This window comes from Penicillium psychrofluorescens (genome assembly GCF_964197705.1).
Source record: "Penicillium psychrofluorescens genome assembly, chromosome: 2".
Classification (NCBI taxonomy): Eukaryota; Fungi; Ascomycota; class Eurotiomycetes; order Eurotiales; family Aspergillaceae; genus Penicillium; species Penicillium psychrofluorescens.
This window is the reverse complement of record NC_133440.1, coordinates 4,862,034-4,886,227: the sequence shown is the minus strand read 5'-3', so window position 1 is coordinate 4,886,227 and position 24,194 is coordinate 4,862,034. Positions and strand designations below refer to the sequence as shown.

Here is a 24,194-nt window from a genome sequence, read left to right as displayed (position 1 = left end):
TTGCCTCTTTCTGCCTTTGTCTCTTCTCCAGAAATATGGCGTAGTATATCTATCCGGGGGAATCATTTTCTGACATTGCAGCTCGCGTTCAACAATAAATACAGCAGACTCAGCATCGAAACAGCTATCCCTCACCACCTTCCTAACCCATCTCGTTCTACCTCTCGTTCTCTCTCCTTACCATTACAGATGACTGGACCTGCAAGGCCTTCCAAGAACAGATTTACTTCGCAGGAAACAAACCTTTGAGCCGGCCGAGAACACCGCCCTTGAAGAGGGCATCGACTAGCGTGGCGCCCTGGAGGGGTGAGTCGCGGGCTTCATTCTCATGTTTCTGCTCCTCATCCCGGCGTTGCTGGAGCAGTCTTAGCGCGTTTTTCTTCTATTCTGTGTCCAGGGAAGTGTCACTTACCGGCAAAAGACCCACTCCGTGATGCGCACCCCCAAACAGAGAGCCCAGGCCCGCCTTGCTCACCAGTTCGCCGAGCTGGCGTTCCTCGTGCTGGTGCTCCTCGCGACGCTCCTGAGAATTATCGGTTAGTATATACTCTTATTTCTCACGCTCAATGGGTGCGTACCATCGCTGGGGTGGCTTCATTTAGGAAAGCACTAAAGCCATCCATGTCGCGCTTCTTATCCGAATCATCGGCCTTCTTTGGGAGCCTTGTTAGCATTACTTGTTTCGGAGTGCGGATGGCATGAACGTACGGAGTCAAGAATGGATCTGATGATGGGGAGTTTTCCAGCGATGCCGGCCAACCCATGGTCGCTTGCATCCGTCTTTTTCTGGTGCTGAGTGCCTTCTTTCTTTTGCTTCCTCTCTTTCTTATCGCCACTCTGTTATCATGTTAGCGCTACTTAGGTCAATCTGATTTTGGGCGTCACATACGGCAAGGAGAGGACCCAGGATGGGCAGGTTGCGCAGGATATCCTTCCGGGGTTCAAGATCGTGAACTTCTCTCTTCTTGAGAAGACAAGTCAATCGTTAGCGGAAGTTGGAGTTGGCCACCAGGAAAGAGAAAACACGTACACCGAGGAGAGCACCAAGGATGGGGACGTCACCGAGTATACCCCCATTCTTACCCTTGGGAGTCTTCTCGCTGTTGCGGCTAGTCAAACTGCCCAGCAGCTTGGCGACACCGCTATCCGAGCCGCCGAGGAGATTAGCATCTCCATCCCGAGGGTTGACCGCATGCTAATTGGTAATAATTTAGCATATAACTTATCAGAATCATGAGCAAGAACACATACACCCGGCTGCGGAACAGGCGCAGCAATACTCGCAGCAGCGAGAAGGGTCAGAGCAATGGTGTACTTGACCATTTTGGCGATTTTTCGAGTATCTGGCTGTGCGAACGAGAGAAAGCGTCGACGAACGACAAAGGGCGACGGAGTGGGCGGGCGAGTTGGCGTTGAGCAGCAACAACAACGAGCGAGGGAAGGGGATGGGTATAAACGAGTGTCTACGGAATGCGAAATCAAAAGAAGGAAATTGCATTCCGATAGCTTTTATGCAAATGCCACTACATTACTCCAGGCATCCCAGGGGGCTGGGAGGGAAAGCTCTTGGTTTGATTCTCTCCCATCGCTAACCCTACAAGCAACGCTGTTCGGTACTATCCCTTCCGAGGAATGTAGTGGGTATCGAGATGGGCTCTCAAGCCCGTCACAGGAATGCTTCTAGGATGATATCCGAGTGAAATCGCTGTCGATCTTGGATAGAAGGGAGGCAAGGGATGATGGGCGCGGGCGTGGGCGTTGGGTTGGGTTCCTGGGCGAGTGTGGCTGCCCTGTCGGTCTGTCCCTGGAATCTCTCAGGGCTTGACTCTCTGGGAAGCATCTTTTTGATCCTGGACTGGGGATGGATGGCCTTTATCTTAAGCATCCCTGCAGTGATGAGGTCAAGGGGGCGAGCGTGTGAGTTAGGGCTAGCGGCCACAACTCCTTTCCACAGACATGATGAGGTACAGACAACCTGAGTACCATATCTCGCAATAGAGGGATCATGTGCAAGGTCATTTGATGTTATTCTGCGGAATTTGCGCGATAAATAAGATTCTTACACTGCGCTATATACTACCCCGGCCGGGTCAGTGTAACAGAACCCACGAACTTATTATTCTTATTTGACGATGGCTGTTCTAAGAAAGTGAATCTAAGCAAAAAGCCCCAATTAAGTGCCTCATAGGCGCGCCCGGGTGCCTTCGGAGCTATGAAGAATACTCTGAAGGACCCCTTCCGCGATTTGGACAGCCTCAATGGCCATACCATATCCAGCCTGGAACCCGGTTCCTCCAGCACCGTAGTTATGAACAACCGTTCCTTTTCGTTTGCCGAAATTAAGTGCGATCTCTTCCATGGCAACCCGTGCACCTCCCTCTCTCGAGGGCCGCAGCCCTGCAAAAACGGCGAGTGGCTCTGTCATTGGAGAATCGAGATCAGGAAGCAATGCTTTCGTTCGTGACAAAATAGACTCCGTCTGCTCCTTGAAGGTATCATGGGTGCTACTCATACTGTTTAGTTCCTGGAAAGAGATAGTAAAGGATTTGGAGAGAGAAACCCACCTAACTCCCTTTTGCATGAAACCTCCCAGTATTACATTGCCATTTGAGCCCGGCCGAGGAATAATATAGGTCTCGTAGTCTTTTCCATGTCGCATAACATTACGACCAACATGCCCAGCTCTGGCTAGTACTACCTGTCCTCTGGTGGGGAAACACTTGGAATCTTGGACACCAGGCAGAACTCGAGCACCGTTTCCAGTGCAGTTGAAAACAAGTTGCGTATCTTGGCTTAAGAAGGCCGACTGAATATCTGGTATCTTTTTGCGAATAACTTGGATACCGTAGTCGAGATGAAGCTTCTCAATGAGATAACCAATGTGCATAGGCGCATTCAGTGTCACAGTTGTGAATGTAACACCAAATGCCACCCCTTCAGGCAAATCCGTCTTGGGGATGATGCAAAACTGGATTCAGTCAGCCTAGTGGTACTGTAGATTCAGGCACTTCCAAACCAGTAGCTTACATCTTTGAGATAATCTGCCATGGAGTTCAGCTTCTCCTGGGAAGGCATATCATCCCAGTACTCCGTTGAAGGAGTTTCCTGAACAAACGCTCTAGTCCCATTTTGAGCAGCCAGGCGAAGTAGATATTTGTAGCCGATTTTATCCCAGCGCAAAGCTTTTTCGTCGCTCGAGGAGATAGCGGAAAAGTTTGCGCCAGCCCTGAACGTTCGGTTATTCAAAGTTCGTATTCAGTGCCTAGGCTCATACTGACCATGGTGAGGTGTAATTGACAGATGTGTCCCCTGGAAGATGCTCAGCAATGATAGTAGTGTACTTTGCAAGACCCTTTTCTGCGAGCGCCAAAGCGACATCAAGGCCAATGACCCCAGCACTGAAAACCAATATTCGGGTTAGACAATGAGAAAAGCCGTTTGAGACCTATCGAAGACTCACCCGAGAACGACAATGGTTTCGCTTTTCATTGTGGTAAGCACTGAATTTCCGAATAATCGAGTGTGAGAATTTTTCCGGTACATAAGACAATACTCATTCAGACGCTATCGACGTGCCAAAACATTGTCTAAGTTCACGAACCAGCCTCCCGCGCAAGAGCTGCTCCGATTGGCGGCATTCATCCACGACCGCCGTCGGCGTCGCCATTCATTGGCCGATGATCGGCGATACCGGGCGACGTTCCAGCCATCGTCCCCCGATTTCTTAGAAGGGGCAACAATTTCGCAATCATATTTCATGTCTTAAGATAATTAAAAAGTGTCAAGAACACGTCAAGTGGAGTTTCTAGGGAACAACAGTAGAAAGTCCACTGATAAGAAACTAGATGATTGATTTGAAGCTGGACATTGAGAGAGTTGTGTCTGTAGATGTCCAAGACTTTATGTGCCCAATATGGTGATGAGTATTTTCACAAAACATGAAGAAAAAATTGTATACATATTGAGTTTGATCACAATGCGCAAAATATAAAACTATTCACTAGGCTTTCCAATTCTCACAACATCAGAGGTATCCGCTGCCGCGTCAGTTCTTACCGGTACACCTTCATAAAGGCGTTGCGCAACCGGGTCGAGAGAATCGCTCTTTCGAAAGCAAATGAAAAACAAGCATCCTGCCACAAACCCAACAATTGCAAGTGACCCATACATCCAAACAAGATAAGGATCTTGTGAAACCGGACTCAACCCGATGCAGATTGCAGCGGCAATGCCAATCGTAAGCCAGAAGAGGGCCGAAATTACAGACCTCAAACTATAGGCGACCTGTCAGCACAGTTCATACTCTCCAAATCCGCGATGCGTGGAACTTACTTCTTAGGCGCGTGCGTAAATGCAAGTTCAAGACCGGTGACAATGATAAAGGCCTCTGAGAAGGCAACAAAAACATATGCGGGGGCTTGAATCCACACATGTATACTGTTTGGAGGAGAGATGTAGATGTAATGCTGCAAGACGCTAGCATATACCATTGAAATTGAGGCCAGAAGGAATCCGGTGAAAATCCGGCGCACGGGACTGAAGTTGATTTTGAATTTGCGAAGCATTGGATAGATCCCCACTATGAAGAGTAAGATTTCAATCCTCAAAGTAATTTAGCCAAACCAAGAAAATGTAGTACTTACAGTCAAGTAGCGGGATGAAAATGCACAAGGCAATTGGGTCCAGGTTCTGAAGGAGGTCGTTCGGGGTCCCATGCAGGGCCATTTGCCCGGCTTGAGAAATGAGATTGTTCCAAATCTGGATCCAGCAGATAAAATAAAATGGAAAGAAAATAAACATCTAAGCTTCTTTAGTGATATGACAACATTCTTATTTGCGCTTTGACTCACCCTGCAGCTCATGAAGCCTCGACGAACGTCTGAGACATACTCATCTGTATATTGAGGAGCCAGTGCGAAGGGATACTTGTTCAAGTTTCCTGATTCCTGAAGAGCCGAGGGCATTGCATTTTTGAATTGCTTCTCCTGTCGGACAATATGCAACACACGGCATGCATCGATGATAGCCGACCCCTTTGGTGGAATCTTAACGTAACGTTTTTGGCCTGCCAAAAACACAACGCCGGAGAGGATAATGGCTCTAGAAACAGGTTAGATAACTTGTAAATGTTAATCTTGACATGCTCTTACATCAAAGGAATGAGATAGGCCAGCCAGAATGACTTCTTCGCCTCGACATTGACCGTAATCAAGGGCGAAAGAGCCCCGACATTGACTACCCAGTAGAACCACATGAAAAGGCGCTCGACGGTTAGTTCGGGATCAACGATGACCTGTTCCCCTGACTTGAGCGTTTTCACTACAGGCTCTGCATTTTGGTACTGCTCAGCACACATCGGCGTCACATTCGCCTTGATGCCACCTGTGCCTAGACCAATGATGACCATTGCTGCAATGAGGCCTCCAAAGCCAGCGCCGTTTTGAATCTCTTGCGGTGTTGACGTGCTCACCAAAACAATGAGGCCAACGATGTATATCGCCAGTGAAACGGCGATGGCTTTGAACTTCCCTAAATACTGATCTGTGGATGTTCAGCAAACATGAACCGACCATGGCTTCTGAGAGAAGTTCTAACGGACCTGCCATGATTGCACCTATTATTGTGGACGCATATGCCCAAAATTTGAAGAAGTTTCCCAAGGCTGACGCCACAGCTTGGCCCTTGCCGAGGGCACCTGGCAGATCTGACCCAGGATCATATGGGTTGCTATTGGGGATGTCCATTAGTATTAGGGGAATAGGCAGACTCAAGCACACATACTTGATATAATTTTGGATAGGCCCACTCAGCCCAAAGTAAGTGAATCGTTCCCCCAACTTTCAATGTTAGCGACCCATTGCTCTAAGATTGCTGGATCTCGAAGGTAACTCACCTCGACAACAAGGATCAGCAAGGCGACCGGTGGAAATTTATCAGGGACGCGACGGAGCTCACTCTGCGCCGTCGGTGACAGTACTGCTCCGGAGTCGTCCAGGGTTTTCCCCGGGACATCGTGTAGCGCACTGTCCATTTTAGACTCACAGCCAGGAGTCGTTTATAGGTGCTTTTCCTATATTTTCAAGTCTCCAAAGATTGGCAATCAGAAGATCGTGTCACATTACACTTAGAAACTGGGTAGATGGCTTAATTTAACCAGACCTTGGCCCAGCAGAATCTGGGGTGCATGGTCCACACCGGTCCAACAAGAGGCCTTCCCCGCTGATAGGAGTCTCCATTCGACCCATGCCTATCGGGCCGTAGATCGGAGCCAGTATTAGGTTTCTGAATGCCGCCAACCGGATCTCAGGAAAATAGAGTGGGAATTTCCTAGAAGGAAACTGTTCAAAGATTTATTCTCACTTCTTCAATCGCGTTAGTCTTTCAAGCTGGAGAAGTTCTAACACTATTTGTTTCACCCTCCCCATATCTTGACTTCCAGCCGGAAGGACCTCAATATGACAATTACGAGTACAACTGCAATAGCTATAGAGCCCAAGCCTCAAAAGGCTCGACTATCCATCCCCAAAAAGCTATTGCGGGGACTGGATCCTGAATGGGTTGGTCTTTGGGAAACACATGGAAGCTCAATGGTACGGGCAGACGAGGTGAGCATTGAAGAATACCGGAAGAATCCGGCGAAGTACAGCTTCACATATCCTACGTTTGCAGGTAAGTGATAGCCTCCACGATTTCACTTTTTGTATCTCTGTTTCTAAAACTTGTATTCCACTTCTAAGGGCCGTCCGTTTTTCATGTTGAGGATCTGGAGATACCGGTTTCACATCCGGCCGGGGAAATTACAATTAGGGTGTATACCCCAGAGGGTCTTGGACCATTTCCCGTTCACTTGAATTTCCATGGGGGTATGTTGGATTCATCACAGATTGCAAACCACGACGGTCCTAATTTCCTCAGGCGGCTGGGTGCTTGGAAATCTCAACAGTGAAGCGGCATGGTGCCGACATATGTGTAATAAGGCCCAGATCAAGGTCATTGATGTGGATTACCGACTTGCCCCGGATTTCCCGTACCCGACCAGCATCTACGACTCTTGGGATGCAGTCAAGTGGGTAAGCACAGTCTCGATGAAAGGTTAACTGGAGAATGGTTGATGACGGATTGCATTATATAGACAATTGCCAATGCCGCCAAGCTCAACATCAACCCCTTGAGCATTTCCATCGGCGGGCTTTCAGCTGGAGGTCATATGTCAGCAGTTATGGCCCATTTCGCTCGCGACGAAGAAGTGGACCTCAAGCTCCAGCTACTTATTGTGCCGGCAACGGATATGCGATATTGTCTGAGAAACCGTACACTCAACAGGGCGACTTGTCCATATGAAAGTGTTTTTCTGTACCACGATGCACCATGGGGTCCTTTGGCCAGAGAACAATGGTTTCTCCAGCACTGGCTAGGCGATGACAACGGTGGGGCTCGGATATAGCTCAGTGTCGCATGATTGCTAAACTTTCACTAGATAAACAAGAGAAAATCCTGACTCAAGACTGGATCTGCACCCCAGTACTGGCTCCTTCATTTGAGAATCTCGCACGGGCGCACATTATCACCGCCGAATTTGATCTCGAGCGGGATGAAGGCGAGTTCTATGGGGCTCTTATGAGAGAGGCTGGAAATGAGGTCACGATCAAGCGATACACTGGAGTCCCGCACGCCTTTGGTCAGTACAACCACCCTGATAGAGGGTTATCCCAGAGTTTTGCGTACATCGAGGATACGTGCAAAATTCTCCGGGAAGTCCATTTCGGAAAGGCTACTGAGTGAATGACTTTGCCGACCGATCTAAATGTGTAGCAGTCCGGAGAGGCTTTGCATTGATAATGAATTGCCATGGATAAAAAAATTTTATAATAAGAAAGACATCACTGTTGAATAGTTAAGACAGAATGCACCAGTGATAATTTTCCAAATTATGTTCCACGGAGCGTCCAATGCAATCGCTCGGTTCGTCCCAATTCGACTTTATTATAGTGCCACGTGACTTCACCGGCCAGAACAGCGTTATCAATTTAGGCCGATGGAGCCGATGTTCTTCTCCACTTCAAGCTCAGGCTTATCGACCTAGTCACATTTGCAGAGAGCCTCTCTCACGGTGGTGTGGCCATGTTAAGTAAAGGCCGCAGATATATGAGCAAGCGTAGCCGAGCTTGCGACTCGTGTCGGGCTCGGAAAGCAGCATGCCGCATCGACGGCGAGCCACCGTGCTATCTCTGCACACTCCACAGAAAAGAATGCACCTTTCAACATCCCACAAATCGGCCGCGGAGGGCTATTGAGCACTCAGCCAACTCGAGTGGGAACCAGGAAACAAGAATCAGCCCAACCGAAGCACAGCATATGACTTCACCATTGGATGGCTCAATGGCATTTGACGCGTTGATGCCGATTCACAACGAAGAAAGTGGAATCCAAACCCCCAGTGGCCCTGGAAATATGGAAGGGATCTTTGGTGAACACCTCACCTCTTTCTCAGGAGGCTTTGGAGATAGGATGTGGCCTACGGGATTTAGCCCGGGAAACTTTGTTTATCCATCTCCTGGAATTCCCGAGTTACCCTGCGGTGACGACAGTCCAGCAGACAACACACAGAGAACAGGTGAAGTCTCTCTCGACTCTGAAAATTCCAATTCTTCGTTGCTTCTCGGCAGTAGTGGTGACATGGACCCGTTTCTTTTACAACAGTACCGGTTTGACCCGTCCGGCAATTTTCATTTCAAAAATCTTGAAATCCAATCCGTGAACCTGGAAGAATGTCCGGTCCAATTTTTACTTGCCCAACCATCAATATTTTCTGTGAACAGGGAAGAGGCTGGATGCGACTACCTACCCACACAGCAGCAGAGAGATAATCTCGAAGCCATAGTCTCAGAGGACATTGGACAGTGCTTCATTGATCTTTTTGAAAAAATCGTGATGCCGCAATATCCCATTCTAAGCTCATCAAAACGACTAGACCCCCGATCCAGTCCACCGCATCTTCTAGCTAGCGTTTACCTGCTGGCAGAGCCATTCACCAAATTTCATGAAAGATTATGCATCGATCTTGCCTATGAGAAACCCTCTGCTAAAGCACTTCATAAAATAATCAACGACGCACTTGCATATGAGACACATGCACCCACCATTTCAACCATACAGACAATGCTTCTACTGGTCATTCGACCTCCTCCCAACCCGATTGTACAGGACAGCGGATCCAGATGGGCCCAACTCGGTACACTTGTCTCCTGCGCCCATTCGTTAGGATTGCACCTTGATCCGAAGTCGTGGCGAATACCACCATGGCAAATCTCGCAGCGGAGGCGCCTGTCATGTTGCGTCTACACGGTCGATAAATGGCTTGCGCTCAGTCTTGGACGTCCACCATTGCTCAACTCCGAAAATTGGCTTGTGACTACGATTGAGCCTGCAGACCAGCTCAGTAGCGGCCTAAATTCCCATGCATGGTCGACAGTCCTGAAGCGATCTCAGTTAGAGTCTCTTCTTGATCAAACCATCACTCAGCTTTAGTGAGTTTTCCGCACGACTGTATGAACACCACCTGTGACTGACAAATTCTAGCACACCTCATGCTGTTCAAAGCTTGTGTACGGACTATGAGAAGACGCTCACCATAGCTGAGCCCTTACTCCGTGATATCAACTCATGGCACCATCAAAGCAACCTCAATGAGACGGAGCATATGCTGGAGATGAGTTACCATTATACCAAACTCAGTATCATACGCGCAATTTTCAGGCCATTCGTTCAGTCCTCGATAAACCACAATCAACCATCGGATATCCTTGCCGTGCGTGAGCAAGCCCGCATCCGGGCTCAACACAGTATATCCGCTGCTGTTGCATTTGTTCATGATTTGAGCCCCAATGATCTGGAAACACTATGGCCCGCCTGGGCCGCGACAGCATTTTCATCTATCTGCTTCCAAATATTGCTCATGGCTTTCATCTCCTTTGACACAGCGGAGGCTACTTCATGGGTGAACATCTTGCAACAGGTACGCCGAGACATGCGCCTCAAAGCTGATGTTCTGCCTTGCCTTCGTCTTGGACTATTGCGAATCGACTCAATATTTTGGAAAGGTGTAGACAATGTCTTAAAACTAGACGAACATGTCAGACAAGCATTTTTATGATACACGATCTCCTCGGCGTTATAGGGGAATACCTCGGTCCGTTCAGCTTCTTCGCGAAGTGTCTATCCTCGGAAAAGCCTAGATCGGAGGCACCAGCCGGCTCCATTTCTAACTTAACATGTAGCTTAGTTTACTATTAGAGAAAACATGAATTTCATAATATTTTCTCTCAAAAGATACAGAAGCTATTTGCCGTCCTTCAGCAATCAAATCATCAAGGTGCGCAATCAAACAATTAGTTAGTTCCATCGAGCTTATGGAAGAAGCCACCCGCCCCATTGGGTTCGTATTGTTGGCACGTGACCGCCTACATTGTGGCAAGGTCTAAACTTTGGAGCCAAAGCTGCTCTTCAGCTATCCCGGAATAAGGGGTCATCAAACCTTTCGAGGTGACAATTCCACCTAAAACTGAGCCGGGAGATCCAAGACTGTCTCTATAAACCATGTCTTCTGAAACTAGTTCTTCAGGGCACACGCCTCCTGACGATCATCTGGGGAGAGGGGGCAGCACCGGCCGGCACCTCCAGAGCGTGTTTCGCATATCCATGCCTAAAAAAAAGCAGGAGCATGTATATCATCCGCGACAATCTCATAGTAAATCCCGAGCGGGGTGTGTGACCTGCAAAAAGAGAAGAATCAAGGTGTGATCGGCTACGATGGGTCTCGGCTGCGACAGAACTGACGTCTAGAACAGTGCGATGAAGGAAAACCCCATTGCGAGCGATGCCAAAAACGCGGCTTTGAGTGTTTTTATTCATCAAAGTCGGAGACCTCTCCCAGTGAAAAGGGCCTTGATATGTCGTTATCAGTCTCGGGTGATCCGAGCACCGTTTTTTTCTCTTTCTCCCTTGACAATATTATGAACAGTGTCGAAGAAACATTAATGCTTGATCCCAAATGGACGCCTTATGCTTTAACAGCCCCAGGATCAACTCATCCCATGAGTGGAGTTGCATTCCAGCATTTTATCAACTGTTCAACTGAGACAGTTGCCCTACCTGGTATCCGAGATGTAATGAGGACGGATATGATACGCATTGCTTTCACTGTAAGATCCTCGATCAACGTCTTTCGGATTGATCCTTCCTAATCCTTAAATACAGAGCCCATACCTTATGTACACAGTCCTCGGCGTGGGCACGCTCCATATGAATCGATTCTCACCCACGAAAGAACGATCAATTGCCGAGTCTTATTTCTGGCAGCGCGCTATTCAACTTTACCAAGCGGCACTATCATCTCGGGTTCACCAGGCCAACGTAAACGCCCTTTTATCATCATGTATGCTGATGGGTGTGATAACAATATGCCCCGAGCACTTCGAACCCACAGAATCATGGGTGCTCACAAACAGACCCGAAGGCATGAACTGGCTCGCTCTGCAAAGTGGTATTCGATGCATCTTGAAACTCGCTGCTCCTTATATACCCGGTAGCATCTGGGCCACCGCATTTGAAGACTTGAGCAAAGAGGAGCACCAAATCTTCGATCAAAAGGTTCAGCGAGGACGGGAAGGTCTTGATCCGGATCTGGCAGATCTCTGTGGTATCGATGATTTTACTACAGAGAAGACCAATATCTATTATAGTCCTCTTCAAATCCTGGCTTCAATTCTGGGACTGGAAAAGAACTGGCCGAACGCTGGACATTGCGCCTCTTTCATGGGTCGACTGGAATGCGACTTCCTTGCGCTCCTGAGGAAGAGAGACCCACCTGCTCTGATAATACTGGCACAGTGGATGGGGCTTATGTGCTCTTTGGTGGAATGGCAGCCATGGGTAGAGCCGAGGATCAGGGGTGAGTGTATTGCAATTTGCATGTTTCTGGAGTATAGCGCCGATCCCAGGATACTACGACTGTTACGGCTCCCTGCGAAGGAATGCGGATACGAACTCCACGACTCTCACATGTTTTGAACACTCATATGATAGCTGTCATCATTATAACTTGACATCAACTAAGTCACCAACTTGAATTCTCGGAACACCCTCCAGCCCGTTTCTTCTTGTTGGAAGCGAGAATATTCGACAGAGAGTAAATTAATAAAATGAGTGTACTGGAAGGGCCAGAGCGTGACATCTTTCAGCCTTATCAGGGTCCCAAGTGTAAATATAAAATGTGGGGAAATGGTCAAAATCATGAATAAACCGCCAGGCACGGAGACATCAAGTTGTGATCAAATGGGTGTATTGAGACCCTACTTGATTTCTTATCTTGGTTAAGAAGAGTTGCTTCACAAATTTCACTTTCATGCTATTCCGATCATCCAACTCCATTTTATTGAACGCGGAGCGAGACGGTTGAGACCCCGGAATCGAGCATCCGCTCGAATAGCGACATCTTGTCCGCGTTGTAACACTCGTTTTGGCCTGCAGAGAGCACGGTCGGTGGCAGCTGTCTTGTATCCCCACTGAGTATCACCTTGGTGAGGTTTGAGTAGTTCCTCATAATAGATATCAGGGAGGTCTGCTCCGTTATCGGTGAAGCGTCCTCCACAAGTACGATCTCCGGTTGAAAAGTGCGCAGCGACTTTCGACCGGCATTGGATGCGGTGCAAAGCACTACCTGGGCCTTGTTCAAACACGCCCAGCATGAGGATATTGCCATGGACGTCTAACGCCTTGGTCTCCCGCAGTGCGTCTATACGATTATTAGCAACAAATCAAGGAATATCGCAAGAAACTTACTTCTCGCACGAACTGCGTTCTCTGCCGGGGTTATTAAGTCATGGCCATAGACATCCTGCTTATGCGAACGATTGTCTACTGCCTCTGATAGCCGTTGTGCCCGTAAGGTTTGTCTCTGAGCCTGGGTCAAGCGAATATGGCCAACATCCTCACGTCGGCGATAGTCAGGCTTCCCCTGATTGGAAGAAGCTCGCGTGGGAGAGGCCGAACGGGCACACGGATCATGAGCTCCATGAGCTCGGAGCGACGCTGTGAGTGAAGCCGGCTCTCATCATTGTGAATTCCTAGATGACCGCACGACTCGCTGTATCCACTGTATTGACTTCCAGGCTGGACACATGAGGTGTCAAATTCGTCCTCGCAAGAACTTCATTTGCTCGGAAACCATGCAGTATCTCTCAGCTTGTTCGTCGATCAGGTAGTCAGGCGTTGGCGTTGTGAAGGACTCAGTCTAGGGAGAAGAAAACGATCGCTCGATTCAACTAGCTACGCAGCTGGTGACGAGAATAATCAACATGAGGAGAAGAACGAAGGAAAGAAGAAGAGGAAGGGCTGCACCAAATATATAGGTGCAGACAAACACAAACACAAACACAAACACAAAGACGGAGTTTGCCTGTATGTGAGGTCAGATCTTGACCGGCGTCGGGGGGCCTGGGGTAGCCTGTTTGCTACCCTCTTCATCAGAGATCAAACGATCATTCTTGTAAGGACACATGATGTCTGTGAACCACCCGTACGCCAAAACCGCTGATAGCGGCTGGCACTCGCCTACTTGAGGTCCTCCCCCTTGTCTATCGAGCTTTTCTTCCGGCCCATAGAGGTCATAGTCTCCATAAGGCTCTTGTACAACGCGTCACGTAGCGAACAGCGACAACGGTAGAGAATATCCATTAGATTCTATTGCTGTAACTCCTAATCCTAAGCTGTTTCCGTGAGTTCAGCGGCGCCTTCGCTGCGAGGGCCCCGGAGCATATTCGGACTCGGTACTGTCGTCCTGGTCTTCATCGGTGTCTTCGAGTTCAAGAATCTCCTCGTCAATTGGCTGGAGTTGCGATGCGCCGGCGGTATGGCTTCGATTATCTAGATGCTGGTCTTCCACGATCAATGGATTATCCATTGCGCTGTCATCCTCATCAGGAAGCAGAAAACCCCCACCATGGTCGATAGGGTTTTTGTTTTCATCGTCGCGCTCGTCTTCCTCGTGAATCTCAGCCCGGCGGCTAGTCCGATTGGCAAAGGGATTATGCGCATCGCGCTCCCGGTCCTTCGTTGAATCACCACCACCATACTCCTCACGAACACGTTCAACAATGCGCAACCCAAACAAGAACTTGCGCCAGGTCTGCAAGATCTTCTTCTCGGCCTTGAGCTGCTCGCGCTTCTGTCTCTCTGCAGCCTCCACGCGCCATGCGTCTTTCAGCAGCGACTCGTTCTCAGCGGCGACAACAACACCCTGGATCACGGGGACGGCCATCTTCGACCCAAACTCAAACCCCGTCACGGCCTCCGCATAGTCGATACCCAGCTTCTTGCAGACTCGCACAGTGCCCGGCCAGGGAACATGCGCGGCGCCGTGTGGCACCATGGTGGGCACGAAACAGTCGATATTCCCATAGTTGTTTTTGGGGATGACTCCGTCCTGGATCGGGGGCGGGATGATATACTCGGTCTGGTCGCGCGCGTACAATCCCTGCAGGGGTTTCTTGCCTGTCTCGCGCTCCAGCTCGTCAACTTCGCGTTTGCGGATGAGCGTCACGGCCCGGATGGGTACTCGCTTGAGAGGCACTGCGCCTGCGCAGACCTGGCGTCCTTCCTTATGCCAGCTTTCTGCAGACATGCACTTCACCACGTCGGCGCGTCGATGAACCAGTTCTTCTTTGGCCCGGGCGCCTTTGCCGGCGATGAAGGTGCGGACGGACTCAGCTCCAGGCCGCAGAGCTTCCTCGCGGCGGAGGAACCGTTCAAGCACGAACTCGGTGGATGTGCGTAGGCTCTGCAGTGTGTCGCCCGCTTGCGCGGGTTTCTTCTTCTCTGGTTGTTTGCGTTGCAAGTCTCGGCTGTCTTCAATATCATCTACCGCAGTTCTTTTGTCTGGGTTTCGTGCGTATCCGCGCATCGTCACTCGGAACCAATCGTATTCAAAATATTTGCCCCGGTGGCCAGGGATGGGGATCTTTTCCACGGGCATCCGAAATCCCTTGGTTTTGCCGGGCCAGGTCCGTCGTCGTAGATAACGTGTCGTAACATCCTTGGCGGTTCCATCAGCGGAGTGTGCGACCACATAGCAAATCACCTGTTTCGCTCTCTCGGCTTTTGCGCCACGCGGTTCGAACGCGGCCTGAAACTCTGGAGTAGTTGCCACAGGGTTGGACAGGACTAGCGGGTCGACAGGGATTATTTCGTGGGTGACTGGTGATGCGACTTCCGTCCAGTAGATGGGAAACGGCAAATCCGAATCATATTGATTGGACTGCTTTTTGCTTGGTGGCTGTTTCTGTTCGGAATCACTGTCCGACTCTTCAGGCTCCGGTTCACTCTGAGGACCTTCATCTTTGGGGGGCGTGTAGATCTCGGCTTTGGTCCAGCCGAACCCCAATGGCTGCAGACTGCCAACCAGCCTCGCTTCAATACCCAACGCTCGAATGAGAGTGGTGAAGAGCTGAGCGCCCACATCCCGTGAGCCCTGCATACACTCCGCGGCGGAGCGGAACTCATCCACGCCGCAAATGCGTTCTCCGTGCTGCTCTGGGTCGTGTTCCTCTTGGCGAAACGTAGAGATGATGGCTTCAAGTTGCGCAACCGGTCTGTAGCCATGTTTGCGTAAGCCCGGCGCTGTAATGCGAAATTGCTTCTTCCAGTACGCGACCAGCACCTTCAGAAGAGGGATGATGGGATCTCCGCGACTCATATCCGGCTGTCCAGGCTCTAACCTCTCCGAGTCTTCGCCCCAATCTTTGTTCTTTTGAGATTTTTTGCCTTTCTTCTTGCCCTTGGGTTCTGGCTTGGGTTCTGGCGGTTCGAGTCCGGATGCAATGCGCCATTTCTTGACCTCTTTGTGGATCCCATCTGGCAGCTTGCGACGGAGAATATCGTGAGCCTTGGCGTCATTGGTCCATGCGTTGCGAATCGCATTATGGAAGAGCAAGCATTGGACATGCATGCAATGACTCTGAATGCGAATCTGCCGCTCGATCTTCGTCGGCCCTTTCTTGTCGTCTACGAGGTCGACCGTGTGCACGTCGTTCTTGTCCAGGGTCAGCTCGAGATCCTGGGGCTCCGGGCCGGACGTGGCGGGAGTCGTTGCGCTCGTGGTCTTGGTGTCTATCGCGTCTTCCCAGTCGATGTCCTCCTCTTCCTCGGAATCTTTATCATGGTTATCAAGCTCCTCGGGCACGTCGCTCAGCGAGGAGTCCGAATCGGAGTCCGCATCGGATCCGGGGATGGCAGTCGCAGGCTGCTCCTGGCTGTCGGATCGGAGACGCTTAGCCGGGGGCGGATCCTCGGAGGAGAAGCGCTTACGGGGGACGAACGGCGGCATGCGCAAGTGGGAGTGGAAGGCAGTGTTGGGGATGGAAGATGGGGAAGAATGACATCAGCCGTGTGCTCTCGGGGAGTTGGTTGTGCAGTAGATCGACCACAATTGATCGGAATTCAGAAAAACACACCTTGTTATTTATTTTAATTCTTAATATTTACTCCTAGGGATAACTGCTTGCACTAACTACTATTTTAGGTATCAAACTCGACTAAAAAAAATTTGAATCGACCGACGCAGGGCTCGAACCTGCGATCTCCCGCATCGGAAACGGACGCCTTTTAGATATGTTAGCATGAGATTCACGTATTATATTGCTTAGTCATTTTGACGTACCTTACCACTAGGCCAGTCGGCCGAGTTGTTGAGTGATGTTTGGAGCGAGTTGGACAAGTATGAGGGCGAGATAATGAAGTATGAGGGAGGGAGTTGGTGAAGTTACATGAATTGATTTCGATGCCGAGAGCTACGTCAAGGAAAATGGAAACCGTCAATACAGTAAGGAAATCATCAATAAAATTGACGGATTAGCTTATGGCAGAAGAAGAGAATGAAGAGAGAGTGTGTGCAGAAGGAGGACAAGGCAGGCGTTGACACTTCGGCATCAACATCATCAATTTGTTGCTAGGTAATATAAACAATGGCCCAAAACACTTCCATTGAACTTTTTGTTACTGTATTTCTCACTGCTGTTGTATCATCCGTTATTGTTGTACCATTCACTACCATTGCTGCCTTTGAGACCCCCATATCCCTACTAGAACTGCGCATACACTCCGGGAGGCGACATGTTCTCAGTGATGAGCGACATTCTAGAGTTTTCTGATAACATCATCGAGATACATCATCAGAAAAGAAGAGTGGGTTGGCTAAATGTCCCCAGCGGCGACAGCATATACCAACCGCGAATGGAACTATTGTGTGTCATGGCAAACGCCCCTTTGAAATTCATCAATGAACGGGAATACGAGGCACTGAAGATAATTGATCTGCTCCGGGAGGTCGCCGCACAGGAGGTGGCCTACGTGAGCCAATTCAACAGACGGTATAAATTCAAACTACACCCCATGCCGGGATCCAATACCCAGCAAGGCGGGTCTTCCGATTGGTATTACGCTGCTTTAGAGGTGACAGCGCTACACAAACATCAACCTGGAGCAAATAGTTTCGCTTCCAGAACCCGGGACGCCAGTGAAGATGACAGGGTCTTCCAGGAGCCGAAAATGGATGGGTACCGTCATATCGGCCTCAGCAGTGAACCGCACAACTGAAGAGTCTTCGAACATCATATTTATGCAGATCAAGCGGCCCCAAAACCGAGAATATGTGGGACGAGTCCTGGATCTAGAAGGCAATGTTCACTTTGGAAGTGCAATGGCGGCCAAGGTCCAAGCGCGAAAAGCCATCAGGTACGCCATGTATGGGAATTATCACTTCAAAATTCCTTAGGAAAACAAAAATATCAAACTTCATTTGCCGCCTGAATTTGAAGTTGACACTATCTGCATCTTTTCTCAGCGAGACGTCGGTCGAGTCTTTTCTATGACTTGCGCTGTATTTCTATTGTGGATTCACGGCAAGGACTTAAGAGTCAGGAGTTGCAGCAAAAGGAGCTAATATGGTCATTTCTCTAGCTTGATTTTATCTCATTATCAACAAGATCCTTAATCATTCATTCACACAGACTAATCCCCCACTTCTTCCCAAACCAGCCCTGCATCTCCCAACACCTCCGATCCCAAGGCAGCCGTTCCCCGTCCATTTTCATCGTCAGCGCATGCCTAACATAAATATCCAGCTTCAGATCCCACAGATCAAAAACCTCCGGCATAGCAAATGCCAACATGATAACCCTCTCCCTAAGCAAGGGCAACGGAATCAGATCCAAACTAGCATGGTGCGGAACAAGAATCTGCGCCATTGTCGGCTGCAGATGGACGGGGATGGACTGGTTCAGGGTGGACGCTACTAGATCCTGGGGGCTATCTGTGGGGGAGATAGCCCGGAAGAAGGGAGATATGTAAGTCTTGTGACACGCCATTAGTTTGTGCAGATCAAATCCGAGACAGAGGGCGTTGTTCAGCATTGCCAAAAGCGTTCTAGAGTGTGGTGTTTGGAGCGTGTTAATGACTGGGTCGGCGTGGAGGACGTGCAGGGTGTCTTTTAGTTGGAGGTTTCGGAGGGAGTTGGTGACTAGGGTGTTGTAGGAGGTCGATGTGGAGGGGGTTATGTTGATGAGTTGTTGGCCTAGAGGAATGGATGTTATTGGTATAATTGAAGAGAACATAGTTAGTTGGGCATTTAACTTACCTTCTTCCGAATGGAGGAATATGCTCAAGGCACTTGGTGAATTATCATCAACGAGAGCCTCTGGGCTGGAATCATCGTGGTCTTTCTCCGAGAGAGAGCTATTATTCTCCGACGACGGCTCCTTGTCCTCGGGGCTATAGTATAATTCAGGAACCGGGCTATCACTAATATTCGGCGGCTCAGCAGCATCCAAGATATCCCGGCTCAGAGCCGGCTGCCGATCCGTCAAATAATCATAATGCACCGGAGACGAAGAAGTAAAAGTCGGACCCGTGGACTTCGGCGCAAGGCGAATTGGTTTATTATTGCCTTTCACGGCAACCTTCTTCTGTTCTCTCTGTCTTTGTCCTGGGCCAAAGCATCAGTCAGTGATCCAAGTGAGGGGATGCGAATCCTACTCCACGCGCGCTGTGCAGCCCGATTCTGGTCTCTGCGGGCTTGGGTGAGAGCCCGCTTCTTTGGCTTATCATTCCCTTCAGCCCGAGCGACAGGCATGGTGATGTGTGTACATGCCTCGTCCAATGGAGAAATGGCTTACGGGGTCCACGCCTTTAGTCGGAGTGCGCGACGGTTGAAAAGAGACTCCCTCTCAGTGAAGAACAAGAGACGAAGTGGCGGTCTTATTTCCGCTAAACGCCGAACCGGCAAGATCTTTTCAAGGCGACAATCAACTAATCATGGCTTACGGCGGTTGGCCAATCAGACGGCGCGAACTCAGAAGTCTGTAGCAAGTATATAATCAGATGTAGAGAGCACGGCATTAATAGGGCCCAGAATCGGTTCCCTTCAACTCACTTATTATTTCAACATAAGCAAGTCAGCATACCATGTCCACCAAGAAAACCATCGCCATCGTCGGCGCCACGGGCACCCAAGGCTCCTCAGTTGTTCGGACATTCCTCGATTTGCCCAATTGGCATGTCCGCGCTCTCACACGCTCACCAACTTCCGAAAAGGCACAAATTCTGGCCGCCAAGGGTGCGGAGGTAATCCAAGCCGACCTAAACGATCCAGATTCTCTCTCCCGCGCCTTCAAAGATGCACACGCCACCTTCCTGAACACCGACTTCTGGGAACCCTTTCGCGCCGCTCTGGCATCAGGGAAAGACAGCGAAACAGCCTGCAAAATAGGATACGACACCGAAGTGACATATGGCAAAAACGCCATCTCCGCCGCGGCGAAGGTCCCCACGCTCGAAAGATTCATCTACTCGGCTCTGGGACCGATGAACCGCGCGTCGGGCGGGAAGTATCCACACACACGCCACTGGGAGACGAAGGCGTTCCTGGTAGACTATATCAATGACCAGGAGGAGCTGGCGGCGAAATCCTCCATTATCTATATCGGCGCATATCTGCACAACCAGTTCCTGTACCCCAAGCCACGGAAAGAAAACGACGGGGCATATGCGATGGTTATGCCGGCCAGGAAGCAGATGCGGATGCCGATTATCGATACCGCGATGTCGACGGGTCCGTTCGTGCGTGCTTTGATTGAGGATGAGGCGCCGCGGACGAAACTGCTTGCGTACGATGAGTATCTCACTATCGAGCAGGTTATCGAGGTTTGGGAGAAAGTTACGGGGAAGAAGGCTGCCTTCGTGCAGATGGGTCTGCAGGAACTGCACGCGATGTCTGGTATGCCGCTGGAGGTTCTGAATGGGCCTGCGTTTGTAGATGAGTTTGGGTACTGTGGTGGGATCGACGGGGTGATTGAGCCGGCGCAGTTGAAGGCCAAGGTGGGTGTGAAGACGTTTGAGGAGTCGATCAGGGGATTGGATATGGATTTCTTGCTAGGACTTCAGGGTAAATAGGAGGTGGTATATTTCAATGCATTCATTATTTTATGTGCAATTCTCAAATCTAACGCCTTGGCCGCGCAGCAGCCAAAGGCGAATCGACTGTCCCCCAGTCGGAGCTCCCATAGTCTAGCTCAAAGTCTTCCTCTGGCGGGGAGCTTACATGCACCGCCGGCGATGAGATAGGACTAAGCGCCACGCGAGGCCGAGACTTGAAGACGCTTGCATAGTCAACATCTTCTTCGAGGAGCTTATCCTTCGGCGTGGAGGCGCCAGACCGGGAGCCCTCTACTGGTGATGACTTTCGCGGCGGCTGGGATTGATTGACCGGCAAAGAAGGTCGTGGGCCCCGGCGTTGTCGGGAGTGAGGTTCTTGTGGAGGTAGTGATGGGAGTAGAGACATTGATTTGCGGGTGCGTTCGACAAGGCTGTAGTTGGATCTGGGCGGTTTGATGGGTTCCTGCTCTGAATCGGAGTGGTCGGAGGGAGAATGGTCGGGGTCGAGGCGGACGATGGGTACCTCGGATTGAGTGGATGATCCGTGTTGTGGAGAGTTTGCCATCTCAGGTGGACTTGAAGCTAGATCATCCTCTGCCACGGGGGATGATACCTCAGGGTGAGCGGGCTTCACGAGAACATGGAGTGGTTCGTCCATATAGCTCATAGATTCCGCTAGTGGAGGAGTTGGTACACGATGCGATTTGCCGCTAATGTGAGAGATGGCTTTATTCACAGACGAAATCAGAGACTGATCTGAATCTGTCAACACCCGTCGCCGATCCGTGGGCTGTCGACCAGTCCTGGATAGACTCGCAACCGTAAGAGACTGATGGTCCCGGAAAAGTAATCGTGGTTCTTTGAAGACGGCTTCTGTGGTGCTTGCACTGGCATTCTGTTCCTTTCGGATAGAATCATTGTACGCATGCCACTTGCGCAACCGATTCCGCTGTCGCAACACCCGAGCCTCCAGATCCATCACCAGATCTTGCTTCAGGTTGCCACTCAGGCCCTCCGCAGTGGGATCCGTTGCACGCGCCCAAGCCTCCGAGAAAGAAAGTTCCAGGAAAGCATCAGTGCTGCTTTGCGCTCCCCCATCCAGCAGAGCACTCGCCCATTCCTCGCCTCCCAGCCAGTTTGCCCGCAGCTCACGCGCCAGGTCCTCCGAATTCGCATGTTCAGCACCGTGATCGGACAGCGTTTCTGCACGCTGGGCAAGCTCAAATTTCTTCGCATCAAGCAACCGCGAGAATTGCTCGTATACCTCCCGCACACGCGCGCGGCGCTCTCCCACCGCCCCCAGAGACACTTGGTGAGCAAGAATGAGCGGCACAAGATTCTGATAGTCTATCGGAGAGATAGTTGTAGTTGTAGCCAAGTTCAAGGCGGGAGTCCGGAATGTCTCCTCGACGGAACCCGCCATGACTTTGCGCAGAACGGCCGTCGAAAAGACGGCCAGGAGCTCGTCGAACTTTTCGCCCTTGCAGTCATCCAGCATGGTCTTACGGAGAGTGACCTCGCGCCCGAGTTCGCCATTTTTCTTTAATTCTGTCAGGGCCCGGAAGAGGGCCGCGCGGAGGTTGACGGATTGAAGAGGTTCGAGAGGAGGGAAGAAAGGCCGGAGCTTCTATTTGATCGGTTAATATGTTTTTTCTCTGCACACAGAATTTTCAGGAACGTACATTCTGCGTCTCCTCCCAATCCAAGATAGCAAATAAGTGGAACAGAGCCCATTCGACCAGACGGATGCGCTGTCGGTGGTTCTGAGAGGACGGAGACAGCGCGCGCAGGTTGATGCCGGGCCAGTCGGGCTGTTGGTCGAGCTGTAGTAACCGAAGGTTGCGAAGGAAGACCGTCAGATGCGAGGGAGATGACCAGTTCAGTGGCTTTGGCCTGGCCCGGGAGGCAGCCATGGTGGTTGCAATTATTCAATGGGGAAAGAATAGATTGGCCCAATATTGGAGTAAACAATGCGTTTGCACTGTTTGTTTCTTCCCGCTCATCTCTTCCCAATCAGCCCTTCCTTCCTCTTGTTCATTGCAACCGCCGCCATGGGCTCCAACGACCAGCCTCAGTCTCTCTGGACTCCCCAGACTGGTAAGAGAAGAATCTCTATAACTGCCTGGTCCTGGCCACTAACGTGCCACCCAAAAATCAGTGCTATCCACCCTCCCCCACCCGCCAGAAGAGAACTCCACCTCCCCCATCCCCTTCTTTCACCTGATCGAGCGCCTCAAGACCACCAAGCGGGAGGGATGGCGACGGTTCGGGATGGCAAACGGCGAATCTATCTCCGACCACATGTACCGCATGTCCATAATGACGATGATGGCCCCGCCGTCACTCGCCGTGCGCCTGAACATCCCGCACTGCACCAAGATGGCTCTGATCCACGACATGGCCGAATCGCTCGTGGGCGATATCACGCCCGTCGACAAGGACGTTACCAAGGCCGAGAAAGCGCGCCGCGAGGCGTCCGTCATGGACTACATCACTTCCTCCCTGCTGGGCAATGTGCCTGGTGGGGCATTGTCCGGTGCGGAAATCAAGCGTGTCTTCCAGGAGTATGAGGATAACGAGACGCTCGAGGCGTGTTTCGTGCATGACATCGATAAGATGGAGCTGCTGTTGCAGATGATTGAGTACGAGCGCACCCATCACGTCGACCTGTCTGAGTTCCAGCATGTCGCCGCTCGCATTCAGCTGCCTGAGATCCAGGCCTGGGCGGCAGACGTGGTGCGCGAGCGTGGGAAGCAACCTGTTGGAACAGGCAGTGGCAATGCCTGATCTTCCCTGCTTTTTGTTTTGGCGTTTTTTTGGATTTGCCTTTCGGTGATCAGGGTTCTTCTAGATACCACGATAGAGAGCAAGAGCGCAAGCTCACGATGTCACGATACTGGATGTGACAGGGAATGCATACATGACACGACGGATTATCATGATCATGATCTACTCTATGAATAGAATACAAGGAACTGTAGATTACTCACTCAATCAACCGGCTCCTTTTCCATCTCCCTCGCAAGCATCTCCGCCTCGGCACGCATCTCCTGCTCCCCACGCGGTTTCCGCCCCTCGTTATCCACAGCAGGAAACCTCGACCTCCTCTGAACCCTTTCCTCGCCTTTATCCGCGGAAGTATCCGCGCCAGCATCCCTCCAAGCCCGCGCGACATCCCCCTCCGCCCCATCAAGCAAATCATAAATGGCATCCGTGCCACCGGCATGATCCAGATCCGCCGCCCGACGTGGGATTATATGCGCGTGCACATGCGGCACGCTCTGTCCGGCATGTTCGCCATCTTGGACGGCGATGTTCAAGCTGGCCGCGCCGTAGACTCGCTCGACCATTCGGCCCACGCGCCGGACTGTCAGGAAGAGGTCGCTTGTTTCGGTGGGGGAGAGGTCGGCGACGCGGGGGACGATGCGCCGTGGGGAGACGAGGACGTGGCCGGGGAGGATGGGTTTGAGGTTTACAAGAGCGAAGGTGAGTGGTGTTGTGTGGAAGACCTGTTGATTCTCTGTTAGTCCGCCGCTGTAAGGAAGAAAACACCTAGAGGGAACTAGATCCCAGCCCGATTGGTAGATAATATATACCATACCTGAGGAGTGACGAGGAAAGGGCCAAAGTGGATGGGCGTAGCGCCCTTGAGGGCGGACATGGTGTTTGTTGTAGTGGAGATGGGGACGTGGAAGATGGAGGATGAACGG

General features: G+C 50.7%; 10 protein-coding genes across 10 annotated transcripts; 3 read left to right on the top strand and 7 right to left on the bottom strand.

Annotated features, from left to right (window-relative positions):
• Positions 1 to 223: 223 nt before the first annotated feature.
• Positions 224 to 1,323, bottom strand: PFLUO_LOCUS4009 (uncharacterized protein; the record flags this gene model as incomplete). The annotated part of the gene is made up of 7 exons (XM_073781316.1): positions 224 to 355; positions 413 to 523; positions 579 to 653; positions 709 to 837; positions 890 to 964; positions 1,031 to 1,195; positions 1,252 to 1,323. 7 exons carry the CDS (start codon positions 1,321 to 1,323, stop codon positions 224 to 226), a joined length of 759 nt encoding a protein of 252 aa, XP_073638084.1.
• An 859-nt stretch (positions 1,324 to 2,182) lies between these two features.
• Positions 2,183 to 3,489, bottom strand: PFLUO_LOCUS4008 (D-aspartate oxidase; the record flags this gene model as incomplete). The annotated part of the gene is made up of 5 exons (XM_073781315.1): positions 2,183 to 2,504; positions 2,565 to 2,968; positions 3,028 to 3,226; positions 3,279 to 3,398; positions 3,461 to 3,489. 5 exons carry the CDS (start codon positions 3,487 to 3,489, stop codon positions 2,183 to 2,185), a joined length of 1,074 nt encoding a protein of 357 aa, XP_073638083.1.
• An 839-nt stretch (positions 3,490 to 4,328) lies between these two features.
• On the bottom strand, positions 4,329 to 5,606 carry PFLUO_LOCUS4007 (uncharacterized protein; the record flags this gene model as incomplete). Its single annotated transcript, XM_073781314.1, has 5 exons — positions 4,329 to 4,579; positions 4,644 to 4,758; positions 4,851 to 5,100; positions 5,151 to 5,541; positions 5,600 to 5,606. The coding sequence occupies 5 exons, from the start codon at positions 5,604 to 5,606 to the stop codon at positions 4,329 to 4,331; spliced, it is 1,014 nt and encodes a 337-aa protein (XP_073638082.1).
• Positions 5,607 to 6,455: 849 nt separating this feature from the next.
• Positions 6,456 to 7,782, top strand: PFLUO_LOCUS4006 (uncharacterized protein; the record flags this gene model as incomplete). Its single annotated transcript, XM_073781313.1, has 5 exons — positions 6,456 to 6,669; positions 6,738 to 6,863; positions 6,916 to 7,070; positions 7,133 to 7,427; positions 7,478 to 7,782. The coding sequence occupies 5 exons, from the start codon at positions 6,456 to 6,458 to the stop codon at positions 7,780 to 7,782; spliced, it is 1,095 nt and encodes a 364-aa protein (XP_073638081.1).
• A 5,998-nt stretch (positions 7,783 to 13,780) lies between these two features.
• PFLUO_LOCUS4005 (uncharacterized protein) lies at positions 13,781 to 16,381 on the bottom strand (the record flags this gene model as incomplete). The annotated part of the gene is made up of 1 exon (XM_073781312.1): positions 13,781 to 16,381. The coding sequence occupies one exon, from the start codon at positions 16,379 to 16,381 to the stop codon at positions 13,781 to 13,783; it is 2,601 nt and encodes an 866-aa protein (XP_073638080.1).
• A 1,669-nt stretch (positions 16,382 to 18,050) lies between these two features.
• On the bottom strand, positions 18,051 to 19,183 carry PFLUO_LOCUS4004 (uncharacterized protein; the record flags this gene model as incomplete). Its single annotated transcript, XM_073781311.1, has 3 exons — positions 18,051 to 18,625; positions 18,689 to 19,036; positions 19,087 to 19,183. 3 exons carry the CDS (start codon positions 19,181 to 19,183, stop codon positions 18,051 to 18,053), a joined length of 1,020 nt encoding a protein of 339 aa, XP_073638079.1.
• Positions 19,184 to 19,515: 332 nt separating this feature from the next.
• Positions 19,516 to 20,502, top strand: PFLUO_LOCUS4003 (uncharacterized protein; the record flags this gene model as incomplete). Its single annotated transcript, XM_073781309.1, has 1 exon — positions 19,516 to 20,502. One exon carries the CDS (start codon positions 19,516 to 19,518, stop codon positions 20,500 to 20,502), a length of 987 nt encoding a protein of 328 aa, XP_073638078.1.
• A 49-nt stretch (positions 20,503 to 20,551) lies between these two features.
• PFLUO_LOCUS4002 (uncharacterized protein) lies at positions 20,552 to 22,397 on the bottom strand (the record flags this gene model as incomplete). Its single annotated transcript, XM_073781308.1, has 2 exons — positions 20,552 to 22,111; positions 22,167 to 22,397. The coding sequence occupies 2 exons, from the start codon at positions 22,395 to 22,397 to the stop codon at positions 20,552 to 20,554; spliced, it is 1,791 nt and encodes a 596-aa protein (XP_073638077.1).
• Positions 22,398 to 22,535: 138 nt separating this feature from the next.
• PFLUO_LOCUS4001 (uncharacterized protein) lies at positions 22,536 to 23,271 on the top strand (the record flags this gene model as incomplete). The annotated part of the gene is made up of 2 exons (XM_073781307.1): positions 22,536 to 22,581; positions 22,643 to 23,271. 2 exons carry the CDS (start codon positions 22,536 to 22,538, stop codon positions 23,269 to 23,271), a joined length of 675 nt encoding a protein of 224 aa, XP_073638076.1.
• A 203-nt stretch (positions 23,272 to 23,474) lies between these two features.
• PFLUO_LOCUS4000 (Dinucleoside triphosphate hydrolase) lies at positions 23,475 to 24,145 on the bottom strand (the record flags this gene model as incomplete). Its single annotated transcript, XM_073781306.1, has 2 exons — positions 23,475 to 23,993; positions 24,086 to 24,145. 2 exons carry the CDS (start codon positions 24,143 to 24,145, stop codon positions 23,475 to 23,477), a joined length of 579 nt encoding a protein of 192 aa, XP_073638075.1.
• Between the last annotated feature and the right edge of the window lie 49 nt (positions 24,146 to 24,194).